Source organism: Rousettus aegyptiacus, unplaced genomic scaffold (assembly GCF_014176215.1).
Source record: "Rousettus aegyptiacus isolate mRouAeg1 unplaced genomic scaffold, mRouAeg1.p scaffold_m13_p_12, whole genome shotgun sequence".
Taxonomy (NCBI): Eukaryota; Metazoa; Chordata; class Mammalia; order Chiroptera; family Pteropodidae; genus Rousettus; species Rousettus aegyptiacus.
Genome location: NW_023416287.1, coordinates 20,199,130 through 20,224,887, shown reverse-complemented (window position 1 = coordinate 20,224,887; position 25,758 = coordinate 20,199,130). Strand labels below are relative to the sequence as shown.

Below are 25,758 nucleotides of genomic sequence, written 5' to 3'. Positions count from 1 at the left end.
GTCCCGCCTTGCTCGCTAGCTAGAGCGGCCGGGGCGGCGCGCGGGCGGCGCGCGGGGACCGCCGGGAACGGGACGGGCACTCGCGCCCCTCCTTTCCTCCCCGCCTCCGCGCTGCTGCGCGCTGGGGCTCTGGAGCCGACATGGGCGCCGCCGCGTGGGCATCGCGACCCATGGCGCTGCGTACATCTCTTCTGTTTCTCCTTCTGCCGCTCCCTGGGCTGCCCGCGGGCTCCTGGGACTCGGCCGGTTACCTGCTCTACTGCCCATGCATGGGTAAGGCCTCCCAAGCCCTCTGCTCAAATGGGAAAACAGGCCCAGAGAGGCGAAGCTGCTTATCTAAGCCACTCCTCTAAGGCTTCCAGAGACACCTCGACAGGTCCAGGAGAGAACCCTAGCGCGGGCACTGAGGGACCTCCATGTCCAACCTTCCATTTGGCAGATGAGAAAACTGAGGCCAGGAGAGGTTACATGTCATGCGCAAGGTCTAAGCTAGCCCAAAGTCCAGTAAATAGAGTTAGTGGGGCAGGACTTGACGTCATTGACTCAACTCTGCCTCTGAATGAGTCTTTCATTCATTCAGCAAATATAGGGTGCTTACTCTGTGCTCAGCCAGATTCTCTATTCTGAGGATACGCAGTGATAAGACAGAAAACTCCATGCCCTTGTAGAGCCTTCATTTTAGTTGAGGAAGACAGATATTTAAAAATAAACAAAAAATAAGCAATTACATGGTATCTTAAAAGACGATGAATGCTATGGGAGAATCTAAGGACCGGTTTAAGGGTGCAATTTAAATGAAGTGGTAGATCATCATTGTAAAAGTCATGCCTTCTTAAAATCCCCCTGGCTCCTAACTGTATTGATTCGGCCCTCTGCCCATATCCACCACTCCCTTCTCCCTCACTAGATTCTCCAGCTGCAGCCACACTTATCCCCTTTCTGTTCCTCACACTAAGTCTGGTCCTGCAGCCTGTGCTATTGCCTGTGCTATTCTCCCTGCTATTCTTCCTGCCTGAAACACCCACCTGTTCACTTCTGCCTGACCAACTCCTTCCCATCCTCAGATCACATCTTAAATGTCAGCAAAAAGGACTTCTTACCTCAACCCAAATAATTTTATTGTTCTCCATCACCAGAATTTTAAAAATTTCTTGAAATTATCAAAATTGATCACTATATATGTGTGTACATGCTTAATGTCTCCTTAGCTGGACTGTGAATGGCTTGAGAGCAGAGAACTTCTTCTTCCTTGCTCCTTTATTCTAGCACCTAACAGAGAACCTGGCACATTGTGGCCTCTCAATAATATTTGTAGAATGAGTTAATAAATGCCATACTAGGGATAACAAGAATCAGACAGTCCTTGCACCTGAGGCATTCACAGGCTGTGGAAACAGCCAGTACAATGATGAGGAAGTAGGAAAGGATATTCTAAGAAAAGTGAAGAGCGATTAGTAACTCAAATCCAAATGGCTAAGAAGGGGGACTGAGTATGGCAGTGGATTCGTAAAAGGATCCCAGTGAATGTGGCGTTGGAGGTGCCCTTTCTTGCACAGATGAGTGGAGGTAGAGGTGGAAGGGCACTTCTTGCTGAGGCAACATCAGGAACAAAGGCATGGTTCGGGGATGTATAGAGTAGAAGTGTAGAGCATGTTTGGAAAATGGCAAGGAAACTGGAGTGGCTAAGGCAGAAGGAGCAGGCCCTGAGGACCTTGACTGTCAGGCCCAGGAATCCAGACTTGATCTCATGATCCCATGTTGCCAGCTCCCCTGCCCTCACCTTTCCCGCAATACACCATCCAGGGCGCTTTGGGAACCAGGCTGATCATTTCTTGGGCTCCCTGGCATTTGCAAAGCTGTTGAACCGCACTTTGGCCGTACCCCCTTGGATTGAGTATCAGCATCACAAGCCTCCCTTCACCAATGTGAGTATCTCCTTCCAGCCTTGACCTTTGTCCACCCTTCCCCAGTCCCGTTCATCTCTGCTTGACCCCAAGTCCTTCTCTGGGGTTTACCTCCCACCCCTGTGAATTTGCCCTGTCCCCACCCAGAACTGGCTTCCTTGGAATAACAGTGAGGAACATTTATCCGTTGCCTGCTGTCTGCCAAGCACTGTTCTGAGCCCTGCGTGAAGATTAGCTCTTTTCTTCCTCATTACATCCCTATGAAGAAACAGGTTTATAAAGGTTAAGTAATGTGCCCAAGGTCACACAACCTGTGAGTGGTAGAGCTGGAATTCAAGCCCATGTATGTCTGACTCCAGAGGCTGTGACGTGAATCTCTAAAGCCCCATTTCTAGCCGTGGTTGGTCCGAACCTCTGTGCATCCCATTAGTCAAAAGGTGATGGGTGCTATTAGTTTTGAAAGAGAAACAGAACCACAGGCTAGTTAAAGAATATGTCCAAGGCCACAAACCCAGGGAGTTTGGCTTCAGTGCCACCCCTTACCCCATCAGGGGGCTGCCTTAGCATGCTGATACTCAGCATCCTCTAATTCCTTGCTTACTCTTTGGATATTCCACTGGCCCTGTGCCTGTCTTTGTTCACATTGTATCCTCAGAGACCTGGCAGTAGGAACTGAATATTTAATAAATTGACTATTTTTTAAAATTTTTATTATAGTGACATTGGTTAACGAAATCCAGTAAGTTTCAAGTGTACAACAAATTGACTTTAAAGTTTTTAATAAACTTCAGGAAATTATACTTAGTATGTATAAACCACTATTTCATTCTCATAGTCTTTTCCCTGCATAGGTTTTATTTTTTATTTTTTGCATGCTTATATTTAGAGAGATTTTTAACAGTTAGATGTGAAAAACCAGAGTACCTGAGATTTTAAGCTGGCAGGATTCTTAACTTCTTTGTGCCTCAGTTTCCTCGCCTTTGAAATAGGGTGGTAATAATTGTTGCTACTTCCCACCATGATTTAGTGATTGTGTCATGCCATAAACATTTTATGCCTCTCAGAAATAACTGAGCTCATCAATGTATAATGCTTAGAACATAGGAAATCCTCAGTAACTGGGAGTTATTGTTCAAATTTTTCTTGCACTCACTGTTATAGTTTAGACATTGCCCATTCATCTCCTTCTAGCTTGCTTTCTCACCTTGCCTTCTCAGCCAAGAATCTTTCAGAGTCTCCACTTCTTGCTTCTTACAGGTTACTCAACCCACCCTAATTGGGCTCCCCTTCCCCCCTGGAATTGTTTTCACAGAGGTCACCAGGGACCTTAGAATTGCCAAATCCAGGGGTTATTTCTCAGTCTTTATCTCAAATGACCTCCCGGTGTCACCTGGCCCTATGAGCCTTTTTCCTCCTTTAACTTTCCTACTCTCCTTGCTTCCAAGACAGCCTGCTCCTGCTTCAGTCCAGACCTCTCAGCATTTTCTTCTTTGCACTGTGTTGGAGCTACTCTTTTTCCACCTACTGCTTAGGTCTTGGTGTGTCTCCTTTTTCTGTTTGCTCATTAGCTATGTGACTTCAGATGAGTTATCTAGATTCTGCTTGGATTTCTTCATAAGTAAACTGAAAATGGTTGTATTCCTACTCTTAAAATTAGGTGAAGATTAAAAGTCCATGAAATGTGATGAGAACAGCACCTGGTACTAAGTCAGCACTCAATAAAAATTAGTTATTATTTGCTTTGCTATAAATTTCTTGTGTTCACTCTTGTGGCTTTCACACTTCTCCACATACCTCCCAAATTTATCTGTGGCCCAGACTCTCCTCCGAACACAAGCCTGTGTTTCTAATTCCTAGGCCAATGAGTCTATTTGGATGTCCCACAGATATCTCAAATTCTCAAAGCCAGAACTGGACTTGGTATCTTTCCCCTCAAACCTGTGTTTTCGTATATTCTCAGCCTTAGTTTATGTCACCCCTATTCTCCTGAATACCAAATCAAGACTCCAGAAGTCATTACAAATGCTTCCCTTTATACTCTACTTTGCCTTCCTTGACATCTTCTAGCCTGTCTATGCCTCTCTATCTTCACTTGGACTTATGAGAGATGCTCAAAAATACATGATGAATGAATAGTTAAACAAATAAAAGGACCATTCCTCTTCCTCCTTTAATCTTAACCATCGGTACATTTTCTTCCTCTGCCACCAGAGTGATCTTTCAAAAAGACAAGCAGGTCTCACATTGCTCTGCTTGAAATCCTTCAGCAAGACCTTGTTGCTAATAGTTAAGGTTCCCCAAAGTCTGTACATCTGAACTCCAATGGCTCATGAAAGAAGTGTGCAGTGGTTAAATCACTTTGGGAAATTATCTTTTCAATATCTCATCACTCCAAAGATTCAAATACACATTAGTATATTAAAGGCCCTGAGAAATCCTGTAGTAAAAAAAACAGTTTAACACAACACTTCCCAGGCTGTGTTAACTCTGGAGTCTTTTTATTGCAGGACCTTTTATCCATTGGAACTAGTGGTACTTGCTTGGGAACCCTGACCTATAGGATAAGGTCTCAATTTTATTCCATGTTGTTCTAAGAATTTTTTTTTAATCTAGAAAAATACAAGAATTAATACAATCACCATCCATGTATCCACTACTAGAAGTGACAGTCATTAAGTTTCTTATTTTTGCTATGATGTTACAGATAAAGTTGTTGAAAGATAAAATCTCTCTTGGCTCCTGAGACTAATCCTAATCTTTCCCCCTCACCCCAGAGACAACCACTGTCAATGGATTTAGTGAGTTCTTTCCTATATTTCTGTTGTGACACAGAGAGTCCTTATATCTATCTCCTGGTGCAAAATGCAGGAACTTCTCTAGGGCAAATACCTAGACCTGGTGGGAGCAGCATTTTATAGTTGCTGCAAGATTACATTTCAAAGTGATTGTCCCAAAATGTACACTTCTACTCCAGCTGAGTGTGAAAATGCCCCTTTCCCCACATCCTTCCTAACAATTAAAGTTAAGCTTTTAAATTTTTGCTAGTCTCCTGGGTGAGAAATGATGTCTTAAATTTGTAATTTGGTTTTTCCTGATTACTTGTGAAGTTCCACATCTTTTGAGTGTAGTTACTACATGGGTTTCCTTTGCTGTGATCTGTTAACTCCTTTCCTTTGCCCATATTTTCTCTTGCATCATTTGTCTTTTTTATTTTTTCCCCCGATAGATCAGCAGGCATTTTTTAACACGAAGGATATTACTTTGTTCTTTAGTTTGCAGATATCCTCTCCCAATCTGTCTCTGTCCCAATTTGTTGTGTTTTACCAAAAGTTTTGCATTGGCATGTAGTCCAAACTATCTGGGTCTTGGAGTGTATAGTTTTAATAAATGTCTATGAAAAAGCCACTAGGATATTGAGGAAAGACCACTGCCTCTCCTTTTTCTCCTTTTCCTATAGCTCCATGTGTCCTACCAGAAGTACTTCAAGCTGGAGTCCCTCCAGGCCTACCATCGGGTCATCAGCCTGGAGGACTTCATGGAGAATCTGGCACCCACCCACTGGCCCCCTGAGAGGCGGGTTGCATACTGCTTTGAAGTGGCGGCCCAGCGAAGTGCTGATAAGAAGACATGCCCCATGAAGGTGGGTAAGGTGGTTCCTATGGTTATGGGGGCGGGGGGGGCTTTCTGCCTGTTCTATCTCCTCTAGGCCCAAAACACTGCACAATGGCACTATGTGGGAGCATGCATCGGCAGGGTATAGAATAGAAAGATAAAGATTTAAGTCCCATCTCTGACTTTTGTCAGGGGTGTCACCTTGGGCGGAGGACTTTGCTTTCTCTGAGCCTTTATTTCTCTACAAAATAAAGATTCTAGTCCCTGCTCTGTCTCATAAAGTGTCATGAAGGCCAGGTGTAAGAGTACTTGTAAACTGTAAAGTGCCATATCAGTAATAACAATTAAAGCTCACATAGCACTTACTACATGCCAGGTACTACGCTAAGAGCTTTACTCATATTAACCCAACTTAATCCTCAAACTTCTCCGTGAGGAAAGTACTGTTAACATCCCCATATTACAGAGACGATGCTGAGTGCAACGCAGAGAAGTTCAATATTTTGCCCAAGGTCACATAGTGTACAAGTAGTGGAGCCAGGATTCAACCCTAGGTAATTTGACTCCATTGCCCACTCTCCTAATCTGTATACTTTCCTGCCTCTCAGCAAGTAAATGAGAAACTTGTATCGGAGAAATTTGTAAATTTCTGGCACTTTTGGAATAAGACAATTCTCAATGTCTTTCAGTGCTAATGCCAAAGTCTGGAGAGGGTGGTTGGAGGAGCCATGAAATTTAAGGAAGGAGATGGCTTCTAGCCCCAACACTGCCCTCACTTGCTATGTGAGTTTTACACATAGCATCAGGGGCAAGTGCACTAAGTGTCTTACTCAGTCTGGGCCCTGGCTTCCATCTTGAAAGTAAGAGCATTGGATTAGCTGGTTGTGAAAGTCCTTGGAGCTCTAATCCATGGTCTCATATTCAAGGCCCACTTCCCTCCCCCAGACCCACACCAATACTGCAGGGTCAGCAGCTTGTGGCATATGAGCTGGAAAGACTCCTTTAGACACTGTGGTGAATAGCTGCTAAAAACCAGACTGGTGGTGAAACTGCGCTCCTCATGCCCCAGCCCGAGTTAACAAAGTGACATTCCTACTAGGCCATCCTATGAGAGTGTTTCAGCTTGAATCATATTACCCAGGATCCCCACACCATCAGTTCCTTGGCCCCATCCCAGGTTTACTTTCCTTCCCCTACCATAAACCTTTGAACACTCTTTTTCTGCAGGAAGGAAACCCCTTTGGCCCGTTTTGGGATCAGTTTCATGTGAGTTTCAACAAGTCTGAGCTTTTTTCAGGCATATCCTTCAGTGCTTCGTACAAAGACCAGTGGATCCAGAGGTACTTGGAGGGGGCAGCATCGCTGGGTTTAGGGGAGGGGCCTGGGGCCCATGGGCATTCAGCACCTTCCTGGCCCCTTCTTCCTCTCTACCACACCCTAATGTATGAGACCAAAGGTGCGGCCATTCTGTCTGTTGAACTTGGGACGCCGTGTGATCTATTTTCATCTTGGTGCCTAACAGAGTGGGACATTGACCTGCCACGAAGTTGAAAAAGAGTTTATCAGCCGATAAAGGATGTCATAAAAAGAATATTATGCAGTCATATGAGTCTCGATTTCCTCCTCTAGGCATGAGAATCACTCCCCTGTTACCTTTCTCTTCACAAGGTGAAATTTAGAAGCAGCTTCTAGAGAAGAACCACTTTAGGTACAGACTGAGAAATGATGTCATCCTGATAATAATTGGATGCTTTTTTAGTAGTGCGCCAGTAGGCCCTATTAAAAAAATAGGTTAGCAGGGCATAGGCACAGGCTGTGAAATATTTATAGAGCATCTGTCACATATGAGACATAGTACTCAAAGGCCAGAGGTGATATATAGAAATGAGGAAGACTCAGACTCAGCCTCAGCCTTCAGCTAGCTATTGTCTGGTTATAATGATGATAACTAACATAGTGCACTTGCCCTTGATGCTATACTGTGGCAAGAAAAACTGAGGGCTTAGAAGTCAGACTTGGGTTAAGAGTTATAGGGAGCTTATGAATTCATGCATGCTCATATCATTTAGTAGGCCAAAGATGGTGTGATACAGAGAAATGAGCACAGGTTCAGGACAAGACAGGACTGTGCTCTGACCCAGCCCTGCCTCTTTCTCAAGTGACCCTGAGCAAGCCACTCTAGCTGTCTAGCCTGAGTTTCCTCCTTGGTTTAATGGTGGGAGCACTATGGTATCTGCCTCCTAGTGTATAAAGCACATGGCTCATTGAAGGGATCCAACCAGTGTTAGCTATTACTATTACTATTCACATGAGAAATTTCATGAAGTGGGTATTATGATTAGTTCTACTTGACAGGTGAGGAAACTGAGCTCAGTGAGGTTAAATAACTTGTCTAAGGTAATGTAGCTGTTGAGTGGGCAACTGGGGTCTATATGTAAGCCTTTAATTTATTTTAAGAACTAAATATTTATTTAGTGCCAGCTGTGTTCTAGATACTATTCTACATCTTCACTCCTAAATATTCTAAGGTAATAATTCATTTAATCCTTTCAGGAATCTGTGAGATAGGTATTATTGTTATCTGTACTTTATAGGTAAAGAAATTAAGGCAGACAAGAGTGAAGTTACTTGCTCAAGGTCACACAACTTGAAGTAGTAGTCTAGGATTTGAACCAAGGCGGCGTGACTCCAGAGCACCCATTCTTAATCACCATGGAGAAAACTATGCCTTTAAAAGCTACCAGTTCCTATTTGGGACTTGCCTTCAGAGCTAGTTCATGAGCTGCTGAGGATACTCAGTCCTAGCAGATTCTAATCCCCTTCATTATTGATCTCAGGATAAGACAGTCTCATTTAATCACCTACTTGGTTCTCCAGCTCTGAATGACCTGAAGCTATTGCTAGAAGGTAGACCTGCCCTCAGAGAATGGAGATTTACCCCTATTCACAAATTCCCTCCCCCCCAAAAAAAACCACACACAAAACACATTAGCTCTAAAAGTAGTTTCAGAAGCAACCCAAAAAGCCAGAAAAACACACAGCCCTGGTGGGAAGAGAGAGGGCAGGGCTACATGGATATATCAATGGGGGAATGTTGCTGAAAGATCTGTTCATTGCCCCATAGCCTTGTTGGAGTTCATTGACTTGTAGAAATTGCATGAGGGCTTGGGGAAGCTTGTGGCTTACAGCCAAATTTTGGGGAAAGGAAGGCTAGTAAGGAAGATAAGGTCCTGGGAGACAATTTGAGAGAGTAAAGGCCACCTGGGCAGCTGCCTTTTTTTTTTTTCTTTCCTTCCTTCCTCACATGTATTTAAGAAGCACCCATTAAGTGTTAAGCACTGGTCTGAATGCTGGGGATATAGGCAAGAATAAGGCAGATAAATCTTTTGCCCTAATGGTGCCGAGTCTAATGGGAGAGACAGTAAACAAACTTTTACCTAAAAGTATTCCAGAAGACATAGTGCTATGATAGACATACACAGATGATCTGTGACTGGCAGGGCTGAAACCTTGTCTTCGTCAGCTCAGGCTGTTCTAACAAAATACCACAGACCAGGGGGCTTAAAACACAGACATTTATTTCTCACGGTTATGGATGCTGAGAAGTCCAAGGACAGCGTTCCAGCATGTCGGGTTCTGTGTGCGTGTGTGTGTGTGTGTTCAGCATGTCGGGTTCTGGTGAGGACTTCTTGGCTTATGGATGCTGCCTTCTTGTATCCTCACATGTTGGTCTCATAAGGCCACTAATCCCATCATGAGGACTCTATGCTCATGACCTCATCCAAACTGAACCACCCCCCGAAAGGCCCCACCTCTTAATTCCTCACATTCAAGATTGGGGCTTCAACATATGACTTTAAAAGGGAGGACACAAACATTCATCCATTACAGACCTGAAGGTTGAGGAGCCAGCCATCCAAAGAGCTGGGAAAGACAATTATTCATGGTGGAGACATGGAGAGCAGAGGCTCTGAGGCAGGAACAAGCCTGGTGTGGTCAAGGGGCAGGAAGAGGGCCAGTGTGGCTGCTGTGGGGCATGTGAGGAGGAAAATGGTAGGATGTTCCTGTTGTCTATTACATAATAAACCACTCGAAAACTTAGTGGCTCAACAATAACATTATCTCTCAGAGTTCTGTGGGTTGACTAGACTTAGCCAGGCAGTTCTTTCCCCCTGCCCCATTTTCTTTATGGAATTTGAGCTGTATAAGTTTCAATCCAAGTTAAATATCTGATTTCTTGGAATGAATACCCATTAGAATAACCACCACAGATTTGGTGAGAAATTTTTTTTTTAATAAAGAGAAAATGAAATTTAATCATAATCTCACTACCCCTCCAAAAAACACTATTAGCATTTTGATGTATATATTTCTACCCTCCAGACATTTTTATACACATATACATATCTATACATACTAACCTAAAATGAAATTATATATAATTTATAATTGAGTATCTTTTCTGAGGAGCAATTAATATCAGTATTTGTCAGGATAGTACATTTCTTTCTAAACAGAAAAACACGAGATTTCAAAAAATAGTACCAGTGTGTATATATGCTAATAGAGTGTATATGTGTATTTATTTACTTACTTATTTTAGCCATTTCTAAGTGTAAAATTCAGTGGCATTAAGTATATTCATAATGTATATCCATCGCCGCTATCCATCTCCAGAACTTTTTCATCATCCCACATAGAAACTCTGAACCCGTTAAATGATTACTCACCATCCCCCTTCCTCAGCTCCTGTAACCTGTATGTTACTTTCCTGTCTCTGTCTAGATACTTCATGTAAATGGACTCATATATTTGTCCTTTGTGTCTGGCTTATTTCACTTAGTATAATGTCTTCAAGTTTCTCCCATGTTGTAAGCAAATGTAAAAATTTTAGTACTTTTAAGGCTAAATTATAGTCCATTGGAAGTATAGACCGCATTTTGTTTGTGCATTCATCTGTCGGTGGACACTTGGGTTAGCTGGGCACTTCTTGGCTTGTGTTCTCATGTGGTCGCAGTCAGCTATTGGCTGTTGCTAGCGTCATCTGAAGGCTTGACTGGGCTGCACATCCAGGAGGGCTCACTTATTGGCAGGTAATATGCTGACTGTCCTCTGGTAGCTCAGCTGTGGCAGTCAATTGGTGTGTGTACACTTGACCTCTCCATGTGGCTTAGACTCTAACAGCATGGCAGCCAGGCTCTGAGAGGGTACATCCAGCGAGTGAGTATTCCAAGAGACAGGAGGTAGAAGCTGCTGGCCCCCTAAAGCCTGGGCCTGGCAACTGGGACAGTGTTACTTCTGCCAAATGCTATTGAGAGGTGACATAGAACCCACCAATGATAGGAAATTTGAAGAATTAATCAAATCAAACCTCCTATCCTATGAGGAGCTGAGACTTGGAGTGGCAACAAGTCTTGGAAGTCTTGGCGATTTGGAACGTGTTTGTGGAGTGAGATGTTTGAGTTGGACATGAAGAAAGTGGCATTTCCATTGCAGCATTGTCATATTGTCTAGCGGGAGGGGACTAGATAGGTACATTGTGGTTTATTTGTGCAAAATAGAAAGCTGCAAGAGTGCAAGAGCAGCTAACAGGGTTGCATGAGCCACATGATTAATATGGCCAAATTTTCAAAACATAAAGTTGAATTTTTTTAAAGTTGAAATAGGTTATATGCAATATGGTCATATGATGATAATGACAGAATTTTCTCAGAGCTTTCTATGTGCCAAGCGCTGTTCTAAATACTTTGCTTGTATTAATCCATTTAATTGTCTCAACAGCCCTATGAGGTAGGAACTATTATCAACTCTGTTATACAGATGAGAATATCAAGGCATGGTTAAGTCTGAATGGTTAAGTCATGTGCCCAAGTGGCATAGTCAGCATTCTAGAATAAGGCCATCTGCCTTAACAGCGCATGCTTTTACCATTACACTGTGTAAAAAGCATACAGTGTAGTAATACCTTTTCATATCAGTAGTAAAAGCGTATTTGTGCATAAAACCACAGTATCTTCTGGGAAGAGGGAGTAAAGAAGGGCAAGAGATGGTAGGATAGAGCTTTTATTTAGTTGTATATATATATATTTTTTAATCTGAAACAAAGTAGGGTATTAATATTTGCTAGTTTCAGTCACAAATATGTGGATTATTTTCCGTATTTTCCTTATTTTTTTGCAGTTTCTGTACCGTGTGAAATATTTCATAATTTTTAATTGAAGTTTTTATTAAAGTAATTGTAGATTCACATGAAGTTGTAAGAAATAATGCAGAGGTATCCCACATACCTTTTACCCAGTTTCCTCCAATGGTAATAAATTGCAAAACTATAATATAGTATCACAACCAGGATGTTGACATTGGTACAATCCGATCCACGTGTCTTATTCAGGTTTTCCCAGTTTTGCTTGTACTCATCATATCTGTGTGTATGTATTTAATTCTGTTCAATTTTATCACATGTGTAGGTTTATGTAGGTTCATGACACCACCACCGTCAAGATAGCAAACAGTTCTAACATTGCAAGATCCTTGTGTGGCAAGTTTATAACCACACCTACCTCCTTAAACACATACACACACCACCACCACCACTACTACTCCCCTACCCCTTGCCCCTGGCAACCACTAATCTGGTCTCTATTTGCCTTTTCCATTTTGTCATTTCAAAAATATTATAAAATGTAAAGTACGGAGTAGAAAATACAGTGAATAATATTGTAATAACTATGAATAGCTCCAGATGGGCACTAGACTAATTAAGAAGATCACTTCATAAATTACGTTTCTAACCACTGTGCAATATACCTGAAACTAATATAAAATAGTGTTGAATGTTAACTGTAACTGAAAAAAATTGTCAATGTTATATAAATAGAATCATACAGTATGTAACCTTTTGAGATTGACTTTTTTCACTTGGCATAATTCCCTTGAGATCCATCCAAGTTGTGTCCTGTATCAGTAGTTTGTTCCTTTTTATTACTATGGTATTCCATTGGTTGGATATACCACAATGTATTTAAGTGTTTACTTATTGGACGATACCTGAGTTGTTTCCAGTTTGGGGCTATTATGAATGAAGCTTCTATGAATATTCATTTCCTTGTTCCTATGTGAATATAGGTTTCATTTCTCTGAGATAAATGCCCAAGCGTACAATTACTGGATCACGCGGTGGTTACAGTCTAGTTTCATCGGAAGTTGCCAAACCATCTTCCAGAGTGGCTATTCCTATTTCATAATTTTCAGAGCAGGATTTTGGCTGGCAGAAGAAAGGCATTTCAGGTAGAGGGAAGAAGTCTGCAGAGATCTGGTATTTGTAAGTTTATGGGACAACAAGGTGTTTTATGTTGCTGAGATAGGTTCTAGGCTTAACTCAAAGGGAACACAGATTTACTCCTCACCCATTCAGTCAGCAACTCTTTACTGAGCTCTTCTATGTGCCAGACACTGTTCTTCAGAAACCTGAGTCCAGCAGAAAAGACAGTGGTGAAATAATTATAAGGTGCACAGTGTATGGGGGTGGGGAGAGAGCCTTTGAGGGAGGCTTGATGTGGGGGGCATCTGCAGAAATCTGGTGCTTTCCATGAAGTCAGGGACCATGCCTGTCTCATTCTCCCTTGGGCTCCAACACATAGTAAGCAATCAGTAAATATGTGTGAAGTGTTGGGTGAGCTTATCCAGTATACACATTCCCTATGAGTGTGGCTTGTCCATTACCCTCTAGAAGCAGCTGTACATCACAAACCTGCCATGTAGGTAAAAGGGCAAGGCTTTATCCAGACACCACACCCTGGACTGAATTACCACACCACAGATTAGAAGCCAGCATGATATACAAAAGGTTGTAATGCTCTACTGGAAATTTTTAATTGTTAAACAAGCAAATAGGGTTGAAATTCCGGGCAGCGGGACAGTATTGCATATTGTGCTTGTTGCTGCCGCCAAGGTTTCTTATCTGCCCGTTGGGCTTTCACAACCGCTCATGCTTCTTGCATGTTGCAGGGGCCCCTCCGCAGGGTCTCTGGGGCATGGTGCAATGCCATCCTTTTTCCCGTGGGGGTGGTGGTCATGCTCTCTGTGCGTCCTCTGTCTGACTTCCCCTCATTCTGTCTTGTATTTAGGTTTTCTCCTAAGGAGCATCCAGTTCTGGCCCTGCCAGGGGCCCCAGCCCAGTTCCCTGTCCTGGAGGAGCATAGGCCACTGCAGAAGTACATGGTATGGTCAGACGAGATGGTAAAGGCAGGAGAGACGCAGATCCGTGCCCACCTCATCCGGCCCTACGTGGGCATTCACCTGCGCATTGGCTCCGACTGGGTAACTTTCCCCTTCCTCTCATGGCTGGGCTGGACATGTCCCTGAGCAGGGCCCATGCTGGTGGGAGTTGAGCACTGAACCCATTGCACTAAGTTCCAGCCAGAGCAGAGAGTTCTTGCTCAGCCAGCTTGCTTGGCAGCTCTTTGAACAGTTGCTATTTTTATCCTCGTTTTGAAGATACATAAACCGAGGTATCAAGCTAGACTCTGGGTCAGGCAGCAAGCCAGATAGAGACCCATAACCCAGGAGTCCTCTGTCCCAGCTCAGTGTGTAGTCAGTAGACTCCTTTTTGAAAAACAAGTTCTGGAAATTGGGTGGGGCTCCCAAGAAATGAAGATGTCATCCTCTAAATTTGGAAGCTGCTTAAATGTGCAGAAACGGCATCAGATTATCCTATGCGTGAAAACAACAGGAGCAACATAGACAGTCTCCTTAATTTACATCATATATATATTAGAAATACTCATTGTTGAAGACTTGAAAAGTATAGAAATTTGATCAAAATTCATTCACAGTCAGCCGAGGAAGTAATCACACATTTACCCACTAGACTTCCTTCCTGCTCCCCTTCCACAAAGGAAAGGAGCCAGGCCTAGAATATGTTACGAGTGGTTTCAGCCAAACCTTCAAGGAGTACATAGTTCCCATCTGTACCTTCCTAGAACATAAAAAGATATAAGATGCTGCTTTTTATAAAACTAGCATAATGCTAGTACCAAACTCAGATAAGGTCAACTTGGAAAAGTATATAGAACATAGACGCACAGATCCTAAGTAAGATATTAGCAAGTAAAATCCAATAGCATTAAAGAATATACAACACAAACAAATGACATTTATCCCAGGAATGCAATGAAAATCACCATATTAACACTCAAAGAAGAAAAGTCATGTAATCATCTCAATAGAGTCCAAAGAAAGCATTTAATAAAAGTCAATACTCATTTATGATTAAAAACAAAAACAAAAAACTTAACCAAAAATAGAAGTGACCTACCTTAATTAGTTAAAGGCTATCTCTCTGAAACCCACAACAAGTGTACTTCATGGGAGCTATCAGAAGTGTTTCCACTGAAGTCAGAAATCAGATAAGGCTGCCCATTATCACCACCACAGTTCGGAATTCCCAGGTAACATAGTAAAACCAGTAAAAAAATACTTTGTAAAAAGCCAACATCCCACTGCCCAGAAATAACCACTGTCACTATTTTGATACATTTCTCTCTTCCCTTAATGCTTTTTTTTTAAAAAAAAAAAAAACATAGTTGAGTCCCTCCCATATTATCTACCTGCCTTTTTTCCACTTACTGGCTTTGGATTCTAGGGTTCCAGGCCAGTTGTTTTCTTTAACTCTGTCCCCTCACCCCGCCCTGTAGAAGAACGCCTGCGCCATGCTGAAGGACGGGACTGCGGGCTCCCACTTCATGGCCTCTCCACAGTGTGTGGGCTACAGCCGCAGCACAGCGGCCCCCCTCACCATGTCTATGTGCCTGCCCGACCTGAAGGAAATCAAGCGGGCTGTGAAGCTCTGGGTGAGGGCGCTCAATGCCCAGTCAGTCTACGTCGCCACGGATTCAGAGAGTTATGTGCCCGAGATCCAGCACCTGTTCGAGGGGAAGGTATGCCTGGGCCTAGTGGGAATACACCGGGAAGGGGGTCAGAGAAGGCACCAGGGTGGTTCCACCACTCCTGCATGCTTCATGATCTCCTGCCACCAGGCTTTTGCTCGGATATTCAGTTTTTTTTTCCAATGCCTACCCTTCTTTCAAACCCCAGCTCACACACCTCTGCAGATGCTGTACAGTTTTCCCTCCACTCCTGCAGCTAATGTGTCCCGACTGGGAGCTGTCACAGCACTTTATCACATCATCTCTGAGACTCTTTCTAGACTGTGTGAAACTAGTTTAGAAATATGTCTTATTTCCTCCCAGGAGTTGTGGCTCCTTGAAGGCAGGATCCAAGGCTGACTCGCTGTTCTGTTCCTTGGCATCTAGCCTGGTGATTTGACCTCCTCCAGGGCTGAGACCCCACATTGCTATCACCAGTGCCTAGGACAGTGCCTAACACATAGTAAACAGTCAGTACATGTTTGTTGAATAAACACGTGAAGTGTGGGCCCTTGATAGAGCTCCAGTATAGCAGAGGGATTAAGAGCGTGGACGCCGAAGCCAGAGAACTCAGGTTCTACTCACTGTGCAGCCTTGTACCAGCCACTTTATCTCTCTGTGTTTCTGTTTCCTCATCTGTAAATTGGGACTGGAAGTAGTACCTCTCACATAGGGTGATTGTGAAGATAAGATATAAAGAAATTAAAACCATTCTGGTACAAATAAGTGCTCAGTAAAGTTAGCTGTCATTGACAGCAAAAGTTGGTGGTTGCTGAATAAAAGAGGATCTTTTGTTCTTAGTAAAGGCTGAAGGAAGCCGTGAATAGTAGGTAGGTATCAGTACGTAAATAAATAGTACTGTATGTTTGAGGAGTAGGTATCGATAAAATGACTGAATTAATAGTAAGCATTCAATAAGACTTCGTTGAATGAATGAAAGCCATACATGCTTTAAAAGGCAGACATCTGCTTTTTAGCAGTGAGTGCCCTCGGCTTTACATCATAGGGCTCCCTTTCTCTTTTACCCCAGACACAGGCTGGAAGCCCAGGCTTGTAGAGACAGTGCTGAGTTGGTGCGCTCTGTCTCTCACCCACCCACTTTAGAGAGGAATATCAGAGCTGGGAGACCTCAGAGCACCTCTAACCCAACCCCTGCATTTTGTTGCTGAGGAAACCAAAGTCCCAAGAAGGGATAGAATTTACCCAAGAGGTTGCAGAGCTAATTATAGTGGGCATGACACAAAGTGGGTAAGTTTCAAGATGTGGGTGGAATTATTCGGGGAATTTTGGCCATGATTAAACTTGTATTATTTGTTTGCTACCATCCAAATAGTAAGATGATGATTTTTGTTACATCAGTAACCTCTGTGTGATAGCAAAGCACTTTCCGCCCCAGTTCTGCCCACACCCCCACCTTGGTACTAAGTTGAAGTATGTGGAGAGCCCCAGGGAATTTTTTGTGAGTTTTTAGTGTTTACGTACTTGTGACGCCTTTAGCTTCTTTACATTTTCTATTTCCTGCTTCTTGCTCTTCCCCATTCCCCAGCCCCCTTTTCCATGGGCCAGAGCTCTCCTTCCTCCTGAACTATATTCCTTGCTCCTTCATTAAGCTGAGCAAGTGCTGAATCTGGGGTACTGATAAGTATTAGTTGTGCTGCCCTCCAGGGCTCACAGTCTAGACTCACATAAGAACACTTTGCAGAGAAATAACACATGCCACAAGGGCTGGGTGTGGTGGGGAAAGGGCTTCATTCATTCGCTGGTCGGGTCGACAGATATTTCTTGAGGCAGTCTCCAGCCAGCAGGCACAAGCAAACTGACACAGCCTGGGCCCCGTCAGGTACAACAGACTGACGTTAATCAGATAATCGCTAAGGAATAAAAACTACAAACAGACATTTATTCCAAAGTAAAGAAATATGGTTCTGAGAAAGTGCAAGACAAAGGACCCTGGCCTGGACTCAGGACCAGAGAAGACTTGCCCAAGAAGAGACTTGAGCTGCAGAGTAAAAAAGTAAGAGTTAACCATGCAAAGAGATGAGTACCCTAAATGTAGGGAAAAACATATGCAAATGTCCTAAGGAAGGTGGGAGCCTGGTGTGTACTGGCTGGAGGTATTAAAGGAGGTGAATAAGTGGCCTGAACAGGGCATATAGGCCACAATCAAGATCTGCTATCTTTATCTGAAGAGCAACAGGGCACCATTGGATGTTCAGTTTGGCATGAAAGGGGGATGGAGTTAGAGGTATCTTAAAAAGTTTCCTCTGGCTGCTCTGTGATGAACAGACTAGGAGGAGAGGCGGCAAGGAGACCAGCGAAGCTGGCCAAGATGTGGTAATCCACTTCAAAGGTGAAGAGGATCTTCACCTTTGGGGAATATCTCAGGGGAGTGATTGGACGGGACTTTAGGCCCAGAGGTATCCAGGCAGCAGAACTGGGTGGACGGGGTACTCTTTGGTCAATCATGTTTTAGTAGGGGAAGCCAGTCTCATCAGGCTAGGGCATCATGAGAAGGGCAGAACTTGAGCTGAGACTTGAGAGTATGGTGAGGATTTTAACGGGTAGGGAAAAGGCGTTTCAGGCAGAGGGCACGAACAAGCAGAGGCATAGAGTGTGAATGGGTGGTCTTTTTGGAGCTGAGGCTGACAGTGGGATGCTGGGGCTGGTATTCCAAGTGGGGGTAGGCTGAGGTAGCTGCTGGGTGTCACTTCTCTTAGATGCTGACCCTACATTTTAATCTTCTTTGCACCTCCTTTTGTGTCTGTAACTTCAGCAAAGAGGAAAAAGATGGGGAATATGGCTGCAGGCCTTGGCTGAACTGGCCACCTTGGCCTGCACCCTGACTAAAACTCACTGCCTTTCCTCCATCAGGTAAAGGTGGTGAGCCTGAAGCCTGAGGTGGCCCAGATCGACCTATACATCCTCGGCCAAGCCGACCACTTTATTGGCAACTGTGTCTCCTCCTTCACTGCCTTCGTGAAGCGGGAACGAGACCTCCAGGGGAGGCGGTCCTCTTTCTTCGGCATGGACCGGCCCCCACAGCTACGGGATGAGTTCTGATCCTGGCTGGAGTACATCACCAGTCTGAGCTGGTCTCTGCAGCCAGGCCTGGCAGCCAGAGTTGTTCTCAGGATTGATTCCCAAAGAACAAGCCCTCTGTTCACCTGCCAAGGACAGAGAAAAGTACCAGGGACTTCCTAGAGGAGGAAGATAATCCAACTCCCAGGGCACAGGACTTCTAAGCTCCTAGGAGCTGGACTATCTTCCCTCCTCATATGATTCTGGCTATTCCTCCTGGGAATTCCTCACACCAGCAAAGCAGTCTAGCTTCTGTCTTTTGGTCTGCCCTGCTCTGGGCAGCCTGGGCAGCCTGGGATGCTGAACTCTCTTCGGAGAGATTTTTACGTGTGTGTGTGTGTGTGTGTGTCTATATATTTATAGTTTTGATACAAGGTCATGACTACCCTAGAACTCTCCCTCACTTAAAAAAAATATCAGTGAGATTTATTACCATAGGTACCTGAAGTGACCTTAACTAAATGTAGATAAGGCCAGGGGCGGGTTGGGGGTATTCACCACCTTTCCATATGACCAGCAAAGTGGCCCTCAGACTCATCCCTACTTCCTGGGCCATTTCAAGGCTTTGGCGCATGAATACTGTCCTCTATTATAAACACTATGCAAATAGAAGTTCTCAGTCATGGTGCCCTGCAGTGCTCTGCAGACTGCTAAGTGCTCACACAGCACATTCCCGGCGAGGAGCACACACCATCAAGCCTGACTCTGGCATCTTGGCATTGCCCTTCATCAGTTTTTGGTAGTTGGTGGCTTGCCACAAACCTGGCACCATCACGAGGGGCCATGGCTTACTGGCCTGCTGGGATCCTTCTGAAGGCTTCCATCTATTCTGATCTCTTGCCTCGGGGCCTGGTTGTAGGGTTTTGCCATCAAGTTGGTATCCAAGGCCTGTCTTCCCAGCCTTTCTCCCATAGCTGGAGACGTCAGATCATATGGAAAAAGGTAGTGTTTGCTAAGCTTCTGACCAGACAGAAGATGTCCCAGATTCAAGAGCCATTGGAGTCTCCGTTTAAAAGCAAACTTTGTCCCTTCCTATCTAAAATCTCTGCCAACCCTGTGGGGCTTAAAGTGTTACAGTCTTAAATTTCTTTGTCTCTCAGATGCTGCAGTTGTAATAATCCCTAACTCCTGAGAGTCTGATTTTTTGACCTCGTGGTTCTAAAATTCAGGTCTAACATCTCCTGATCTCTTGCCATCATGTGACCTCTCTGGGTCTTTGATCCTGAAAAGGTGGAGAAGCCTGATGAGAGCCAGGCCGAGGGCTCCAGGCAGGAGCTTCTCTTGTTGATTACTTTTGGGAAGGAATCCTTTTTTTATCAAGGCAGACTGGGTCAGAGGTTGCAGGGCAACAAGGGTCTCAAAGACCAAAAGCGGCATTTGCTGCTTAGAGCTGCTGCCCAACTCTAAGCGGGAGAAACTACAGAAAAGGCTTTTGTATTTGTCCTCTTAGGAAAACAGTGAAATGTTTTAAATCCTAGGTGCACTCTAGGAGATGCTTTATCTGTTTGGACTTGTTTACGAGCCTCATTCAGAGACCTGGAGTCCATGCCCTCCTGCCTCTGTCAGCTGGTTGGGAAAGCACGGCTCACTGGCTGGTTTTATTTGCTGTTCACAGCCTCACAGTAGGCACATGCTTTAGAGTCTGGGCTCTAAAGGACCATCCGAATCTTCTTGATTAGTTTCAGCAGTAATAATAGCATGTGTTTCTAGAGGAGAGAGGGTCAGAGTTGTGGTCAGATTCCATGTGTTCTGTAGGCAGACACTTTATTCCTCTTTGACCCAGTTTCCTCACCAATAAAATGGTGATAAAACCAGCAGGGTTGTTGAAAGGCTCAAGTCAGATAAAACATGTACAAGAGCACATTGTAAACTTGAAAGAGACAAAGGCACATCTGTAGCTGTTGATTAATTTGACTGCCTCTTGCTACACACCTACTCTGTGCCAGGCACTGTGCTTGTTAAGTGATTTATGGGCATTCTCTGGTTTAGTCCCCACGCCAGCCCTGGGAAGTAGGAACTGTTATTATCTTCTTTCTACACAAGGAAAATGTAATGCTCAGATAATTCTCATAATTTTCCCAAGGCCACACAACTGGTGACAGTAAGCCAGGATTTGACCTTCCAAAGCTAGTACTGGCAGCCACTTTGCATTCCTGCTTCCAGTCCACAGGTATTCTTAAGGAGTTTGCATTCTAGTAAGTAGAAGACACAAATGTACCTGGAGGTGTTAGGTGCTATAAAGGAAAAGAAAGGTCATGGGGAGGATACAGAGGAAGAGCAGTGCTATTTTAGATAAGGATCTCAAGTAAGGCCTCTGAAGAGCTGCCAGGGAGGAGGGAGGGACAGGTACTTAGGTGTCTGGAGGAAGCACATTGCCAGCAGAGGAAACAGCAAGTGCAAAGGCCCTGAAGCTGGAGTGAGTCAGTGAGAAGAATAGCAAGGCGGCCTTCTGGCCATAGTGGCAGAACCTAGGCAGGGAACAGAGCAGTAGATCAGAGCAGGGTCCTGCAGCCTGAGGGCAGCAGTGAGACTTGGCTTACATGTGGAGTGATAGGAAAGCCTTTGTAGGGTCTGAACAGAGGTGGGTCATGGTCAGATTTACATTTTTTAAGGAACTTTCTGGCTGCCATGTCCAGTAGAGGGGAGGGAGGGAGAGTGGAAATAAGGAAACCAATGAGGCTGTTGCAGGGATGCAGGTAAGAAAGAATACAGGGCATCAGGCAAAGGTGGTTGCGTTATAGGTGATGGGAAGTGGTCAGATTCTGGATATATAAAATTATTTTTAAATCTCAATCTTTTTTTTTTTTTTAAAGATATGTCTACATAGTTTAAATCATGCAGTATATACAATGTAATGTCCTGTTTTTCACTTGATAGTATATCATATTTTCCATGTCAATATGTGGTTCGAATGAACACCTTTAATATAAAATTTCATTGTGGGGTGTCCTGTAGTTTATTACTGTCCTGTTATGAGAACTTAGTATATTTCTAATTTTCACTATTATTATTTGAAGACCATTTTTATTTGTAAGGTTTTTCTGTATCTAAAATTTTTATTAAGATAAATTCCCAGAAGTGGATTTGCTAGACCATAGACTTAAAAACTTTTATTCTGGAAATATTCAAGTATACATAAAAATCATGAGTGATAAAATGAACTCCCAGTTTCAACAATCCTAAACATTTCACCGGTTTTGATTCATTTACTATCCCACCCCCAAGTCCATGGGCTGGAGCCTTTTTTAAAAAATCTGACTTTGTTTTGAAGAAAGCCAACAGGCTTTGCTGACACACTGGGGGGCGGAGGTGGGGGGTGCGTAGGAGCAAAAAGGAAGTCCAAGGTGCTCTGAGGTTTAGGGTCTAAGCGAACAGGGAGAGAGAGTAGTTCGTGACTTGCAGAGTGACCTTACAGTAAGGTCCCTTACCTCTCTATCTTACCTCTGAGTTCCAGGTACTAATAATGGTGGTCCTAGCAGTGTTTCTCAAAGGTGGTCTCCAGAAGTTCCTTAAAGGCAGATTCCAAGGAGCCACCCAGACCTGAGCAATCAGAATGACTGGTGGGTTGTCTCCAGGAATCTGCATCTTAAGAAGCACCTACAAGTGATTTTGATTCCCACTGGACCCACTTCAGTTGTCCTCTGACCAGCAGCATTGACATCACCTGGAACATCTTATTAGAAATATAGATTCCCAGGCTCCCCCACTAGACCTGCTGAATCAAGCTCTGGAAATTCAGCTCAGGAATCTTTTGGGGGAAGGGGTGGATTTCTATTTTCAAAGATTTGTGCAGGCAGGCAATGGTGAATTCTTTTAACAAGGAATGTTTTAATAAGCTCTCCAGGAGCTAAAGTTTCAGCAACGCTGGTTGGAAGGCTATGGATCAGCCAGCAAGCACTGATGCAGGGCCTTATCTGCAACTCCCACCCCTGGCACGCCTCGAAGGTTCCACAAAGCTTGGTCAACAGAGTGGCTTTAGGAGGCACTCAGCAGTGCTCAGTTCGTGTTGAAACATTGCTTACTTATTGTACATTGGGGAAAATATGCAACTAGATAGTCGGACGCTAACTCACGTTAATTCACGCTCACTCATCAAAATCACAGAATAACCTTATGAGATTGGCCCTCTTACTATCTTCATTTTACAGATAAGGGCTCTGAGGCTCAGACAGGTGAAGCACCTAGCTCAAGTTCATACAGCCTGTGAGTTACTTGAACCCTGGAAGTATAGGACAAGTGTCAGTGCCCTTAACCTCTGTGCTGTGCTATCTCATATCACTTAGCAGAGGACATTAGTTTCTCAGTTTCCCCAGCTTGACCAGAGCTTCCCCAAGAAGAAGGACCATGCCTGATGTATGGTCCTCTTTTGGCACCTAACTCAGTGCTTGGCTTATAGGAGTGTTCATTGTATATGTGTGGAATGAATGGATATGCAGAGAAAGCAGTCTGGGAAGGTGAAGCAATTTCTGGCATCATGGGACATTCGTAGAGAAGGTTGGAGTCGAATTGAATGATGAGTTTGATCTAAACAGGTACTCATGGGGAAGAAGAAAAGGAATTCTAGATGGAGGAAACCACATGAGCAAAGGTGCAAATTGGGGATATAATTTGTCTAGTGTAGCTGGATTGGGGGAAGAATTTGGAAAGTTCAGTGGGGTCAGAACATGGCAGGAGCTGATGCCTTGGATGCTAGAGTAAAGAGTTTGTATTCCTGGGAGCAGTGGGGAGCCAATGAAGCTATGATACGAGGGAAGTGACACGATCAGAACTGGGTGGTAGGGCTGTTAATATGACTGTGGGTTTAAAATGATGGAGGTGAAAGACGGTATGACGAGCTCTGGCCCTGTAAATTACTCAAAAATTTTATTGAAAATAAATTCATAAACAAGGTAAAAATTCAGAAAGCATAAAAGAATATATCTGTAGAGTGACAAATAAATGCCCAATTCTAGTTCAGAAACCTCCCCAGAGGCAAATGTTACTAACAGTTCCTTGTAAGCCCTCCAGCAATTTTTCATGCCATTCATGGCTGTACATCTATGTGTATATCCTTTTAAACAAAACCAAACAAAACACAAAACTGTACTGTCTGGCTCTTGTTTTTTTTTTTTCTCATAACATACCGTAGAGTTTTTTCCATATCAGATATGCAGATTTTTTTTTTTTTTTTACCCTCCACAGTTCATAATATGAATGGACTATAATGTATTTAACCTACTGAGTGATATTTAAGTTTGATGATTTTGGCCATCGCAAACCAATTTGCAGTGGAAAACCTGGAATAGGTGTCATTTCCCACATGTGCAAATCAGTAGGATATGTTTCAGCTAGTGGAACTGGTGAATCAAAAAAGTGTGTGTGTTTCTAATTTCAACTGGCATGGCTATCGCCCTCCAACAAAGTGGTGCCAGTTCATCGACCCCAGCATAGTGCCATCTCCTAACACTGTCTGGCTTCATTGATTTTTCATGTGGCTTAAGGAGAAGCCACTCATCTTAGGTCCAGGCACGTTGATTTCTACCCTGGTGCCCTGCTGGCTGTACATAGTCTAGGAGACTTCAGTTCGAATCCCAGCTCAGCCATGTCCCAATGTGTGACTCAGTCAAGTTATTAATCTGTCTGAACCTTGGATTTTGCATCTGTAAAATGGAAATAATGTCTTCAGTCAAGTCTCATCTTACTTTAAAGTCAGGTCCTAAAGTATAAAGACAAAATTTATTTTTCTTTTTGCCCTTACTTGTTAAGCTTGATGTGCTATAACTTCATTCTACTTGGTCAGGTTGTTGTGAGAATTTAAAGAACTAATATTGCCGTTGTGCCTCGCACATAATAGATGCTTGATGATATTAGTGTTGCTATTTGGTGAAACTACAAAACCTTTCTGACCCTCAATTTCTTCAACTATGAACCAGCAGTTAGCAGAGTTCTGCCAGAGAGATTCCAAAGTGCACGAAAATGTTTTGTAATTATGAGGAGGGCCCCAGATATGAGGGATTAAGTTTTATTGGAGCTCCAGCAGCCCTGCTAGGCACTGTCTGCTATAAGCTTCCTTTATTTCTCTCCCTGGTTTTCCAGTATTTTATTTGTTCACAGTGAGACCATCTTTTCCCAGTCATTGCAAATGAGTGAATAGGAACCCTGAGCACTCAGCCTGCTGGGGAGATGAGACAATGGGAGAGACCTCATCCTGCCTCTAGATTAGGCTTCTGAGGAGTAGGCCCAGAGGGAGGCAAAGACCTAGGCCACGCAGGCCAATGGTACTGGGAGGCTGGCAGAGAACTGCCTCTTTATGGCAGGAAAAGTCCTGGCCCTCTCTGAACTCTGATCTCCAAATATAAAATGAGGGCTTTGGAGTGTGTGACCCTTCTAAAAGGTGCCAGGTTTGACCTTTCTAAAGGCTTGGGTGCAAGGCCTAGTTTTAAAATTTATCTAGTACATAATTAATCACTGAGACTCGGTGTCCTCATCTGTAAAATAATAATACAAATTAAACCATTGAACCCTTATGAATAGAGTCCTTCCTCCCATGGAACTTGCTTTCTAGTGGGGGAGAAACAGATAAGAAACAAATAAATATATGATGTGTGAGGACGGGATAAAGACTATGAAAAAGAATGAAATAGGGTAAAGAGGAGAGTGCCTGGGGCGGTCAGGGAAGGCCTCTGTGTCCAGAGGACATTTGGGCAGAGACCTACAGAAGGCAACTGAGTGAGCTGTCTGGATATCTGAAGAAGAGATTCCAGGCAGAAGGAACAGTAAGTGCAGAAGGCCTGGAGTGGAGTGGAGATAAGCCTGGTGCATTTGAGGGACAGAGAGGAGGGGTAGGGGGTGAAGTAGGAGAGGGGACAGAAGCCAAATCAGAGTGGGCCTCACCTCTGGCACTTATGTGAGTAACGTGAGGAGCCATTGAGAGGTCTTGAGCAAAGGTGTGACATGTTCCGACTTAGGTTTTGTATTATCTATATCTCAGTATTATAGTTATCTATTGCTTCTTAACAAGTAACTCCAAAAAGGAATCTCTTAAAGCAAGAATAGCTTATTTCTCATAGCTTCTGTGTGGGTCAGGAGTTTGGGAACAATTTGGCTGAGCAGCTTTTGATCTTTTCTGAGGTCATAGTCAGATACTGACCAGAGCAGCACTCATCGAAGGCTTGACTGTGGCGGGAGGCTTTATTTCCAAGGTGGCTCATTCATGTGGCTGACAGGTTAAGAGCTATTGCTGGGAGGCTTCAGCTTGT

General features: G+C 43.8%; 1 protein-coding gene across 4 annotated transcripts; it reads left to right on the top strand.

Annotated features, from left to right (window-relative positions):
* The first annotated feature begins 73 nt into the window (after positions 1 to 73).
* Positions 74 to 21,463, top strand: POFUT1 (protein O-fucosyltransferase 1). 4 transcript variants are annotated; one of them, XR_004953627.1, is made up of 8 exons: positions 141 to 273; positions 1,804 to 1,925; positions 5,362 to 5,544; positions 6,744 to 6,856; positions 13,643 to 13,835; positions 15,212 to 15,454; positions 16,473 to 16,690; positions 18,314 to 18,406. XR_004953627.1 is itself a non-coding variant. In XM_036229532.1 (7 exons), exons 1-7 carry the CDS (start codon positions 141 to 143, stop codon positions 16,736 to 16,738), a joined length of 1,179 nt encoding a protein of 392 aa, XP_036085425.1. In that variant the 5' UTR covers positions 74 to 140; the 3' UTR covers positions 16,739 to 16,753. The 4 variants fall into 4 exon arrangements, 3 of the variants coding, with proteins under 3 accessions (XP_036085425.1, XP_016004306.1, XP_016004308.1); XM_036229532.1 differs by lacking the exon at positions 18,314 to 18,406 and having other exon boundaries at positions 74 to 273; positions 16,547 to 16,753; XM_016148820.2 differs by lacking the exon at positions 16,473 to 16,690 and having other exon boundaries at positions 93 to 273; positions 18,314 to 21,463.
* The last annotated feature ends 4,295 nt before the right edge of the window (positions 21,464 to 25,758 follow it).